At 38.0% G+C, this 12,742-nt stretch overlaps 1 protein-coding gene across 10 annotated transcripts; it reads right to left on the bottom strand.

Moving 5' to 3' along the window:
• Positions 1–744: 744 nt before the first annotated feature.
• Positions 745–10,757, bottom strand: LOC125871251 (uncharacterized). 10 transcript variants are annotated; one of them, XR_007446984.1, is made up of 11 exons: positions 10,669–10,716; positions 10,495–10,545; positions 9,172–9,464; positions 8,862–9,077; positions 6,143–8,786; positions 5,265–6,037; positions 4,914–5,098; positions 4,675–4,836; positions 4,558–4,607; positions 1,199–1,354; positions 745–1,117 (listed from the first exon to the last, which is right to left on the bottom strand). XR_007446984.1 is itself a non-coding variant. In XM_049551847.1 (8 exons), exons 3-8 carry the CDS (start codon positions 9,376–9,378, stop codon positions 4,755–4,757), a joined length of 4,107 nt encoding a protein of 1,368 aa, XP_049407804.1. In that variant the 5' UTR covers positions 9,379–9,464; positions 10,495–10,545; positions 10,669–10,716; the 3' UTR covers positions 4,275–4,754. The 10 variants fall into 10 exon arrangements, 2 of the variants coding, with proteins under 2 accessions (XP_049407804.1, XP_049407805.1); XR_007446986.1 differs by having other exon boundaries at positions 1,199–1,576; XR_007446988.1 differs by lacking the exon at positions 1,199–1,354 and having other exon boundaries at positions 745–1,086.
• Positions 10,758–12,742: the final 1,985 nt, after the last annotated feature.

Raw genomic sequence — 12,742 nt, forward strand, 5'->3', positions numbered from 1 at the left:
TTATGTACCCCAACTCCATACTCAACCTCTCAACCTTGATCGAGACCTATGGTTCAAATCCAACTTCAACCAGACTCCAAACCTGACCCAAGACACGAAAACCAAACTTCAATCCCGACTCAAGACTCAACTCACAACCTCGACACTGAACCAAGTCTCAACCCTAACCCAAACCCAAATTGAGAATTGAATAGGCGACTGGTCATTGAGAATTGAATAGGCAACTGATCAGGAGATTTTTTAAAAATATTTTCCTTATATCATGAAATGAAATCATTTTCTTTAAATTTGAGGAAAATAATAAGTCTACTCAAAATATATTTTTCTTTCTTCATTTTCTTTAAATTTGAGGAGAATAATAAGTCTACTCAAAATACATTTTTCTTTCTACCTAAACGCACTCACTAAGAAAGGGTTTTCTTTACAACTTATTTTGTTACAACCACCATAAAAAAAGGTAACATTACAAAAAAAATACATATATCAAAAATACTTTCCGTCAAAACAAACTCACCATTGGGTTGGAATAAAACATGCTTCAGAGCAGTAATATTTTTACTTCATCCAGCTTCTGTCCAATTTATACTCAACAACTGCCCCCAAGCTGGACTCCAAGAGCCCTATTTTTCTTCACCTCAATAATCACTTTCACCCAGCAATTAATAAACAGCATTTACAGGTGAAATTAACTTAAGAGCTGTCTATACTTATCCTCTCTAAATACCAAAATGAAAATAAAAGAGATAGAAACACTTACTTATCAACAAATGGGAAGAAAAAAAAGGCACTGCCTACATTTACAAATCATTTGCTTTAACTTGAAGAAAAGTGTACATATCTTCACATCAATCATCTTTACTTGCTGTAACTAATACATCCCACAACAGCCTTTACAGGGTGAAATTAACTTAGAGCTGTATTTACTCTTCCAGCTCTAATATCAAAATGACGGGAATGATTAAAGAGTTTGTTTATCAAAGAACAAAGGTAGAAAAATAAAAGCACTGCCTACATTGAGGATCCCCTTTTTATTTTACAAACAAATACTACAACATTCTTCCTGATGGTTGTACTTCCATAAACAGCCTGCAATGGAAGTTGAAATGTGTAACCACTCCTGGTAACAGAAGAACCTCATCATTCAATAGGTTCAACTTGAATACATGTAAATATCAACTAGCAATGGAAAAACATATACCTAATTAATGACAAAGGTGATCCTCAGGGATGTCTAGATGCTTCGTCGTGCAATTGAGAAGATCTTACATTGGGTTCATCCTGTCAACATTAGTCCAGCATAATATAGTGGTACTGCACTTAGCTAGACTAATTTTCCCATGTGGAACTGGAGTTCCTGCTTGCAACATTGCTAAACTATTTTTTAGCAATATGAACTACCATTGCTTATTTTGCATGTTTACTACATAATATGCTGTACAGTAACTGCAGTTCACCCTTTTTATTACTTAACATTCACCTAGGCTTCCCCCCAAAATCGAGCAAGGAAAGAAAGCAAGTTAGTATATGCAAAATTCAGTAATGTTTTGGCTCGTCAGATATCCCAGTTTCTGGCTTTCTGCATAACACAGTATTAACAAAAACACTTCAAAAGCAGCACATGCATGTGTTCCAAGGCAAAGAACTGGATTCCATAACCTGACTAAAAGCTCATACATACAAGTTCCTAGTCAGATTAACACAGAATACAAAAGGCTCCCTTATCCTTTTAGATGGTTAGATGTAACCTTGCTATGCTCCTGTAACACATACTTAGAAAGCACCTCAATCTATAAACTCTGCATCGTGTCTCTGGGACTAAAGTTTATGAAGCTCCATGGTTTAACCTATATCAAGCAATTGTTGTCAAAACTACAGGCATCATTAACAACAACGATTTGGGAACACTTCTTATTTATCAAAAATGGCTCATACACCCCTTTTGATCAAAAACTAAAATAAAAATGGCTCATACATATTTAACAAAAAAACTGCAACAGAAAACACTTTTTTATGACCTCTTAATCATATATTCAGGAATCTTAGTCGTGGTCTCCAGCTCTCCATATCAACATCAACCCTCCATCATAGACAACAACTGAGATTATTAAATATGTGAAAATCCATGTTTCCAACAGATCCTGGTTCCTTTTTGTTCACAGTTCTTTACATTAGTGTTGCCGTGAAGGATTATAGCCTCCTTTTTGTACCCTGTTCTTTCTTGATGTTAATTACGATGATGTTGAATTGTTTGTCCATCAATTTTGTTATAGTATGGACTGTCATAGACAGTCTTTATTACTTTCTGTTCGCTGGCTTTCCTTTATGTTAGTACACTGACATTGTATGTCCATCAATTTTGTTTCAGCAATCTGTATGGTCTTATGGCTAAATTCCACTTTGATGAATATAGAACGAATCAAAGTCTTAATAAAGAATAACCTAAATACATGGTCAACATCCTGCAAAGTATTCAAATTATGATGACCAGAGAACTCCGTAGACGTTTCTCAAAAAGAGGTTCAATATCATAATAATACCAGATCAACTTCAAGAATATTTTCCATCATTAAAACCTAGTCTTTACAACTAAGCTACATCTGTCAGGTAACCAGTCCCAAGAATGGAGAGATCGAAACATTAGCAACCTAGCTTAGTGAAATAACCTTGTGCAATAGACAAATTAGCTTAACAAACCTAGGCCAGAGGGAGTCAGGAATTCCAATATTAACGAGTAAAGAACCATGAAAATTATGATGCATCCTCAAGGCATGAGAGAACATCACAAAATAAAACTGCAGGCAAGTACTAAAAGAGATACACAACAAAAGAGCCCTATAGTCAAAAACAAATTTTAAAACTGCTGTGTGGCAGAAGACAATGGCCAGGAGAAGCTTCTCCCAACCCCCAACACAGAAGTTATGCATTTTATATTCAAAGTTCAAAGGATTGTGTATTATGAAGAACAAGCTTTAATTATCTTCACCAACTGATCTCCTTCGACCAAACCCCCATTTACATGTCATCTGAACTAAGGGGATTTCAGTCTTATGAGTATAAATGTGTCTTTTCATAGTCTTTTTTTTGGTTGGCCATTAAATAATACAAGCCCCCTCCCTTCAATCAAGAAAAACAGCAATCTAATATCGATAGTCTGTTAACCGAGAGCCACCAATTTTAAATTTTCATAATAATTATTGTACAGTTGTATTGATATACCAATCTAATGGTTGCTATCGTACATAACTCCGCAGCTCATACACCGGCCAATTTTACATGTCATCTGAACTAGGGGATTTCAGTCTTGAGTATAAATGTGTCTTTTCATAGTCTTTTTTTTGGTTGGCCATTAAATAATGCAAACCCCCTCCCTTCAATCAAGAAAAACAGCAATCTAATATTGATAATCTGTTAACCGAGAGCCACCAATTTTAAATTTTTATAATAATTATTGTACAGTTGTATTGATATACCAATCTAATGGTTGCTATGGTACATAACTCCGCAGCTCATACACTGGTCAATTTTAGTAACCATGGAGACACCATAGAAAAACAAAAAAAGACGCCCTAACTGAACTTCAATGTTAAGACCAGAAAAGCATCTCCAAGCAATGAAAAGAATGTCTCACCAAGTGCTACGCCTCAATCCCAAGCCAGCTGAGGTCAGCTATATGGACCATCAATATGATTTAGTTCCACTAGAACCAGTTCCATTCAAGTTTTTTTATGTAATTTAGACTTCTAGAAACTGCAAGTTCTCTACATATTCTAAAAACTAGGATGGTAAATTGTAAAGCGGAAGTTATATTTTAACTCCAGTTGCTAACTGTATAGTACGTTCATGGATCACAGGTTCTGTCTGTGTGTCTCAGCAGTTTATTTCTTTCTGGATAACTGTGTGCGTCTCTGCTTTATGTATCGCTGCAGCCCAAAAGTGGCCATAAGAATCCCTCTTACGCAAAGTGAATATTTAGTTAAGAAAAGTGAAGGGGACATTCCAATGTGGCAATGCCCCTTTTTACTTAAGATGCTGCACAGCAAACTGTGCACTGTCAGGGCCAAAATTGATCTTCACATACAGTTTTGCTTTTTTTTTTCTTTTTTCAAAATAGAGAAGGTAGCGTTTTGGTTAGGAAGCAGACAGAAGAACTTCTATACCAATTCTTTATGGAAAAGTAATCTTCTGTTGACCAACAAAAATTAAGGAATAACAAAAAAAGGTATGATTTGATATGATTTCCATGGTTATTATTTAAGGATCAGGTCTTCACTATCCCATATCCAATGAAGCATCACAATTAGTTACTATTTCATTCCCGAAGCATGAACGAGCACTAGAAGACAGAGGTAAGATCACAGCATACATATTATAGGAACTCTCGCATAAGAACTGAAACTAACGCATAGCAACATTTAATTAGCAGGAAACGTTCCCTGAACTAGGTTGCATAAGCAAGAAAGTGCAGAATATAGCTACAGATCCACCAGGACTAAGTTGACACAATTGTCCTAATACAGGAAAAATAAGTTTTCAAAACCATGGGCAAAACAACTTAACTGCCACAGAAACTTCCAATCCAAACCATCTTCCAACAACAGGGCAGCAACCTGAAATGACAAAGCTAGGATAAAAACCCCCAGAAGAAGAAGAAAGATTGTAAAGCTAATCACCTACATTGCGGTGCAAATGCTTGACTGAAGGCTTAGTTACAACCATCAAACACAGCCTTTCACTTCCTATCTACTATCCCAAGCTCAAGTCTTTCTACCACGGCTCTCGAACACTGCCTTTCTAGTCCTCCCTTTCTCTTCAACTGAAGCACGATCACTAAAAGTCCTACAAAATGGTAGCAAAAGGAATTAGAATTTATGCTGTCGAATTTGTTGGTGTTACAAAATCTATCGAACACTCACTTCTGTTTCTTTCGGTTTTGCTCCTTGATAGACCTGACCATATCCATAGCCATATCCTGGTGCTCTCTTGTCTGTGAATGCATATCTAGGCCCTCAACGGTTTCACAATCAACCTTGCAAATGCGGCACCATCCCATGCTCGTGGGCTTCCTCTTTCTTGGTCTATCAAAGGAGTCCACATCACCCTGAGAAGTTGCGAGTTCACAAAAAATTAATAAGAGGATATTCTAATTTCATGCACATTATGTCGATCACGTGATAACAATGCAATAAAGCTCCATTTCCAAGAAATAACATACTAACAAAGGAAAATGAACAAGATAATTACAGGGTTCATAAGGCAAAACTTACTGCATAAAGTCCGTGATTCGGATATCCCGGGACAGGATACCTGCTCCTGAAGCCAGGCTCCCCAAACCGTGGCATACCAGGTTTGTTGCGTCCAATTGATTCACCAAAACCAGGAATATCTCCAAACCCAGACAACTCCCCCATATAAGCACGGCCAGCGAAGGAACCAAAGCCAGCAGGTTTATCAAAACGTAAATGACTTGGTAATTTCGGAGGATCCAAAGACTCATCATGATGCAAATGACTCGGCATGTCTTTTCCAAACAGATCACCACTCTGGACATGTTTGTAAGGACGACCAAAGGTAGTATGCTCACCACCTCTCAAATCCCCAAGACCATCAGTCTCTACTCCATGTGGATGGCCAGGCAAAGCTTGGAACCTACCATTAGAGTATAAACCGCCAGCTAGATTGGAAGGTAAATTGAAATGTCCAGGCCCTTCAATAAATTGATGGGGCTCTCTGCCACCAATATCATCAAAACCTGAGTGACTTACAAATCCACGTGGTGGAATGTTAAATAACTCCCCATCAGGGTTTCTGGCAGACAAATAATCCATATGATGCACACCAAATCCAGATCCTCCCCTTTTTCTATCATCGTCATGAGGACCAAGTGGTGCTTCTCTTTCTCCACTATCCTTGAAATGCATCGAACCAGGAGGATGATGTGGAGGCAATAATCTGTTAGGGGGAACCCCGGTACTGGCCTCAAATTTTGATCCAGAATCATATCCTAATCCGCGAGGAGGTTTGTCATGTGGCCATGATCCTGCAACAACAAAGTTCATTATTTAGTGTAATTAATTAGGACATTGATTTTAACTCTTCTTGATAAATTATTTAGGAAATAATTGAATATCAAAGTCCAACTCACCTTGATCGCGAGGCACTGGCAAAGGACTTAAATGCTCCCCCATAGGCGCCTTCAACCTTTTATCCCTAGCTGATTCCATACTTCTAGGTTGGCCAAATGGAACCTTCTCAAAAGACCCAGAGGAAAATGGGTTTGGTTGATTTCCTTCAAACCGATTCACCCTTTGGTTTTGAAACATTTCAGCCTCTGCTGGATTAACTGAGTGTTGTGTTCCACTAGGAATTTCAGCACCACTTAATGGTGCTCTTCCTACTCCCGTTATCCCCTCTGGGAATTCACCTGGTGGAAGAAAATGACCATGCCCCCTAGCAAAGGTTGTTATAGACCCTGGACCAGGGATACCACCAAGGGGGGCACTACTAGGCTGCTTCAGGAATTGTGGATGATGATCAAGAGAATTCAATGGCTGACCAGCCTGAGGCACATCCCCTGAAGGTATCATTGCAGTGGGGGGATATCCAGGGAGTTGGGCATGAGAAGCACTGCCTGCAGGTTGCCCTGGTGATATTATCATAGGACCAACGGGCCTTTGCTGCGCAGACGGTCCATATTTCGGAGGTGGCATCCCATGCCCATACTGCTGAAAAACCCCTCTGTCAATGGTAGAGTCATGTGAATCTCTTCCAGAGTTCAGATTCTTAATTGAACCATCAGCAGCATCAGAAGATTCATGCTTTTCCAAAGTCTGGTCCAGTTCTTTTGGAGTATCATCACAGGCATCTTTGTCTGGCTTAACTGTTGCATCAGCTGATTTGGCAGCAGATTTAGGCTTCAAAAAATTCTCATTTTCCTCTTCCTTAACAGTTCTTTTGTCCATAAGCTCATCTGAATCACCCTTATGAACATCTATATCACTGCTGGCCCTCTGTCTGTACTCGTCATCAATTGATTTGGCTGGAAGAGAATTTAGATCCTTTTGAGCATTGTCCTGGGAAGGAACTCCCACTTCTGGCCTTCCTGAAGTTTTGTCAGGTAACAGATCACCTTTACTCTCTAGGGCTAACCGTTTCTTCTGATCCATTGACTCGTGCTCATTGCTCGTGTAGCTCCCATAACTTGGATTTATTTGCGGCTGGCTTAAAGCAGGCTGGACAGATCTAACCTGGGCTGTAGTATTATATCCACCATGAGCCTGTGAAATCGACTGGACATGATTTTGCATCCCAGGCCTTCCTATATATGTTTGAGATTGTTGAGGTTGTGGGGGAGGTGGTAAGGTGGCATTTTGCTGTGGCTGAATATATGCATGCAAACTTTGAGGCACCACATTAGGAAGACCTTGAGGGCGAAATTGAGACTGCAACGGCTGCTGGTGAGTAAAATGACCTTGCTGGTGTGATTGGCTCGGAAATGGACCAGGAAATGTATGATGTTGACTGTACTGTTGAGACATTGGCTGTTGATTAGGCCGAACAGGATGTTGCTGAATTGAGTGTCCTGCTTGTTGAGCAGTAGCATAAAGTTGAGATTGCGCAGGAACTTGACCTTGAGTAGGTACCAGCCCCGGTTGCTGATTGCCGATTAGACCCAGAGGTGGGCGCATTAAGGGAGGTTGAGGAACCTGACCATGAGTTTGAACCAGAGGCATAGACCCACTAGTAGGATGTGGATACATTGGAGGTTGCTGTTTCATCCCTATAGCCACTTGCTGCGTGAGCTGGGTTTGTGGATAGGAATGGAAACCTGAAACTGCATTGGCTGTTGAAGGGAGGGTCTGACCCAGTGCATGAGTAGGCTGGCCGACCTGAGGAGGCCGCAATTGGCCATGAGATTGTGGATGATGTTGCACATTTATTTGCGGCTGGAGTTGTGAATGAGGTTGTGGTTGCACAGGAGGATGTGGTTGGGCTTGAGAAGATGGAGGGGGATGAACCTGGGCAGGAGGCTGCTGATACTGTGGCACTTGCACATATTGTTGTGAATGAGGCTGCATTGGATAGGTCTGTGAATATGGTGGATGAGCACCAGAAGCTGGATATATTTGTGATGGAATTTGGGCATGAGGTTGCATAGTAGGTGGGAGCTGCTGCACTGGGTTGACTTGGTTTTGATGCTGTTGTGCCAGAGGTTGAACCTGTGGTTGAGTTGGCCCTTTAGGTAGAGCTTGCATTTGAGTATGAGGTTGTTGTTGAGATTGAGGATTAAGTGGTTGCGGCTGGGGCTGGGGCTGGGGCTGGGGCTGGGGTTGGGGCTGGGGCTGGGGCTGGGGTTGGGGCTGGGGTTGGGGCTGGGGCTGGGCTGGGACCGGGGTCTGGGGTTGTGCTGGTGGCTGCATGTAAATGTGAGGTTGTTGCTGAAATTGTTGGAGGGGTTGTTGCTGATAAGGATAGTATTGTTGATAAGTTTGCTGTTGATAAGGCTCATATCCTGCATATTGCTGATAATATTGCTGATACCACTGCTCTGAAGTAGGCACACCAGCTGAAGCAGTAGCAAGAGCCTGAGAGCTGGCATTTGTTTGCTGATTGGGATCTTGTCCAGGAAGCAGAGAAGCAGTTGTGGTTTGAGGGTTTGGTGTCTGTGATGCTGGAGTTCCTGAATGAGCCGTAGTTCGATTCAAGTCGGTACCAGCAGCAGTGGTGGCTGCACCAGAGCTAGGATTATCTTGGGCACCATTAGTTGTCTGCTGTGCAGGATATACACCCTGGGGATAGAACATACACTAAGAAACCATCCATACAAGAAAGATGAGTATTACATATGTATGAAAAGTACTCACAGGACAACTCAGGGCATGCTCATGCACTTGTCGATGCACAATCTGGACTCCACATCTATTGCATACAACTGGGGAATTGCCGAAGGAACAGCCAGAACAATGGGAAGTGCAATCAGAGAAGGAACCTTCCCATGTGCATCCACTTCTGTGATAGAGACAACGCACTTTAACTCTGCCTATGCTTTCAGCAAGTGTCTTGTCCGACTCGATAAGGGCCTGTGAGGAAAAGTAAATGCAACACATTCAAACTATCACGAGTAGCAAAAGCATCAGTAGTTATCTAAAGGACAATGTACTACAGGGAGCTCACTTTAGAGTCTGCTTCAGTCACCAAGTATCCATCATAAGGACAGGCTCGGCTCCCATTGGCAACATGTGCCAGACAAGGTTTGCAGTAGAGATGAGTGCACTGTGATTGGACGGCTTCATTAGGAAATACGAGTGTGCGACAAACAGGACAGAAATACTCTCCAGGATAGGTATGGATGTCGATTATGCATTCAATATCAAAACCCATATCAACTCAGGAGTACGAAGTCAGTTTCCACAACACATCAATGCAATTATGCTTCTGGTAGATGAAAGCTGCTCTTGATGTGCAAACTGCAAAGCTCATCAAAATAACTACAATTAGAAACACGACAATAAATGAAATACACATTCAGGTAACAAAGACAACAATTAAGGAAAATGTCAAAACTTAAAAAGCCACAAATGCACCCACTTATGTGCCATGCCCTAACACTTTGTATATGCTGAATACATGTTCAGAATGATTTTTAAAACAAGAAAGAAAGTAAAGCAGAACTAGGTCTTGCGAGGATGTGATTATTAAAACAATAAAGGTTTTTGGTTAACATTTCCAGTAATAGAAAAGGGTACGTATACACAAACAAGCAAGCGCAAAGGAAATTTCAGTAATGCAAATTCCAAACTATTCAGTAAACCTTGACCTTGTTAATTCTTTGAACTATACAACTACACCGCACTCATTTATCAATCAATTCAACCAAATTTATTCTCAATCTATCCTACAATAATTTACACTCCTCAACACCAGTTTAAAATTGGGAATAATAGCAACAGTGACGTAAACACAAAAGTTAACAAATAAAGATTGTATTCGAGCACAAATAGCCACCACCATCATAAGCTAATCAATTTCAAAACTTGAAAAGGATTCTTTTTCCCCACTCAAACTAACACAAACTTTGAGCTAGTTAATCCTTTGAACTACACACTAATTTACTCTCAATTTATCCTGTAAGAAATTACAATCCTCAACATCAGTTTTGAATTGGGAAAAAAATTGTGCACAGTGACAGAAACACAAAAGTTAACAAATAAACATTGAATCATTCACTGGAAGTGGGCGGAGGGGCGGAATTCGAGCACATCAAGATTAGTAGAGTTCAGACAGAAGTTATCATAAACCCAAGGGCGGCTCAACCGTAAGTCAAAAAATAAGGGCCTCCAAATAACCCAAAAAAAAAAAAAACTCTAAATTCAGTTCACTCTAATACGAAAACATACCTGTACAACAAAAAAGAAAAAAAAAATCGACCAAGAGGCAAGATTAAACGAAGAACCAAAAGAAACCCTAAATTCAGTTCACTCTAATACGAAAACATACCTGTACAAAAAAGAAACAAAATCGACCAAGAGGCAAGATTAAACGAAGAACCTAAAATAAACCCTAAATCAGTTCACTTGAATACAAAAACATACCTGTACAAACATAGAAGTAAATTCTAGCAAGAGGCAAAGATTAAACGAAGAACCAAAAGAAAATGAAGGAAATACATACATAAAAGAGAACCAGATCTGATGAAGGCGGTGTAAAATGTTATTTTACTTGTGAGAAGCACCAGCACACTTGGAAAACCTAAGTAGAATGAATATAAAAAAAAATAATGTATTTATAGGTCTAATCTCATACTATTATGGACATATTTTTAAAATTTAATTATTTGTGTAATTATAATTAAAAATTGTAAATAATTAAATTGATTTCGTAAAATTGTCTTTAATTCTTTGAAGTATGTTTTTATTAAAAATTTCAAGTTCAAATGAATTAGATTATTAAATAATTAAACTTAAAAAAATATTGTCGTAACTTTGAATGTCTGTAATGACCCTCTAGGTCATTTTTTTAAATTAAAGCATTTATTGCGTCGTTTAGAGCGTTCTTGTGGCGACCCCAAGTCATTTATGACTTGCTGGNGTCGTGACAATGTCTTATATTATAATATTGAAGATTACCTACTTGGTGTTGGTGGGATTATTCACCATTCAAAATGAATGTTCAAACCTTATCAGAAAATTATAGGGTTTATCAAGGATCGCCCGATAGTAGTGAATTGGCGAACTCTAACTAGTGAGGAGAGCAGCAAATTGGTTATACCTAGTGCGATGGCATTTATATAAGTATATATAAGCATAAATAGGAGTTTTTCGTTTTGAATACAGATAACGGCGTTAGGGATGGATTAAATGATTTAACCCTAAATCATAACGCCAAACCTAGAAGATATTTTGAGTCCAAATTAGACCACTAGCATTACTTTTTTTGTTGTTTCAAAGAACATATTTTTAGTTCTAAATAATTTGAATTTGTATCAAAAAATTTAATGCATGTTACGTCACTAATACAGATGGTGAAAGCTCCACGCATCATGTGACAGGATAAATAATTTTTTAGATAATTTGTAATATATAGAGATCTTAAACTGAACAAATACATTTGTTCGTGAAAGAATATGACCATTCTAAAAAGTCATCTTTGAAGTTTAGCATAAAAAAAATTGAAGGTATAAAGATGGATGTTACTGTATTTTGAAGGGAATTACTTGTATTTTCTTCAATTTGTATACATACAATATTTCTTTATGAAAAGATGATTTTTTTTCATGCTTAAAAGTCATTCCTCTTTTATTTTGCTTTTCTTATTTTTCTAACAATTTTAAAGAGATTAGTGTTATGAAGAAGATACGACATATTCAAATAGTATTTATATAATTTGAAGGCACTCAAGTAATGATATTTCTGTCAATCACAAACTGCCACAGAATAGAAATACACCAATTCTACAACTTCACGAGTTTTCTGGTAACAGTTTTGTGAAGTTAACATTGATTGACTTTTACTCCAATGATAAAACATTAAATTCAAAAGGTAAATGAATTATTTAAATTATTTATTGTCGATGACTATAGTTACCTTTCTCTAGCATTAATTGTCAATTATTATGCACAAGAAAATTCTCAGTTATTGTCTATTGGAGTAAAGAGTTGTGAGGCATTTAAATTTTTTACATTAATACGAATTTACATGTAAAAAAATGGTATAAAAATTATATCTCTTCATTGAAATATGATAGTGGTGATCATATAAAAAGGAAAGAGAATCGGTGATTGTTATGGTTGTCTAATGAAAATTTCATATATCAATATCAGTTATTTTCAGTTTCATTAATTTTCTGACGGGTTGAAAGTTAGAGGGTCATTATGTTCCTCTCGTTGAGAATGAGAAAGAAAGATGCAAAGAGACAAAATAGGCAACAATTTCATTAGAGGAATGACAATGTTTCACTAATTATGATGTACTGACAATTTCATAGCTACTCTTTTTATTCTATTGATCTAAAGTGACATTTTGTAAAAACTATTGTAAGAACTTTATGAAAACTTAATCATTAACATGTCAGCGACATGACCACAGTTTTAAATAATCAAAATAATCACATCAAATAAATCAAGAAGAAAGTACAATTATTTTTTTATAAATATGTGAAATTTATTTTTATAAATATTAGGGTAGATGACTATAAAGATCTTTCTAGTCATTTTATAAATTTGATGTGTGTTTTTCTATTTTGACCT

The sequence above is a fragment of the Solanum stenotomum genome, chromosome 7 (assembly GCF_019186545.1).
Source record: "Solanum stenotomum isolate F172 chromosome 7, ASM1918654v1, whole genome shotgun sequence".
Taxonomy (NCBI): Eukaryota; Viridiplantae; Streptophyta; class Magnoliopsida; order Solanales; family Solanaceae; genus Solanum; species Solanum stenotomum.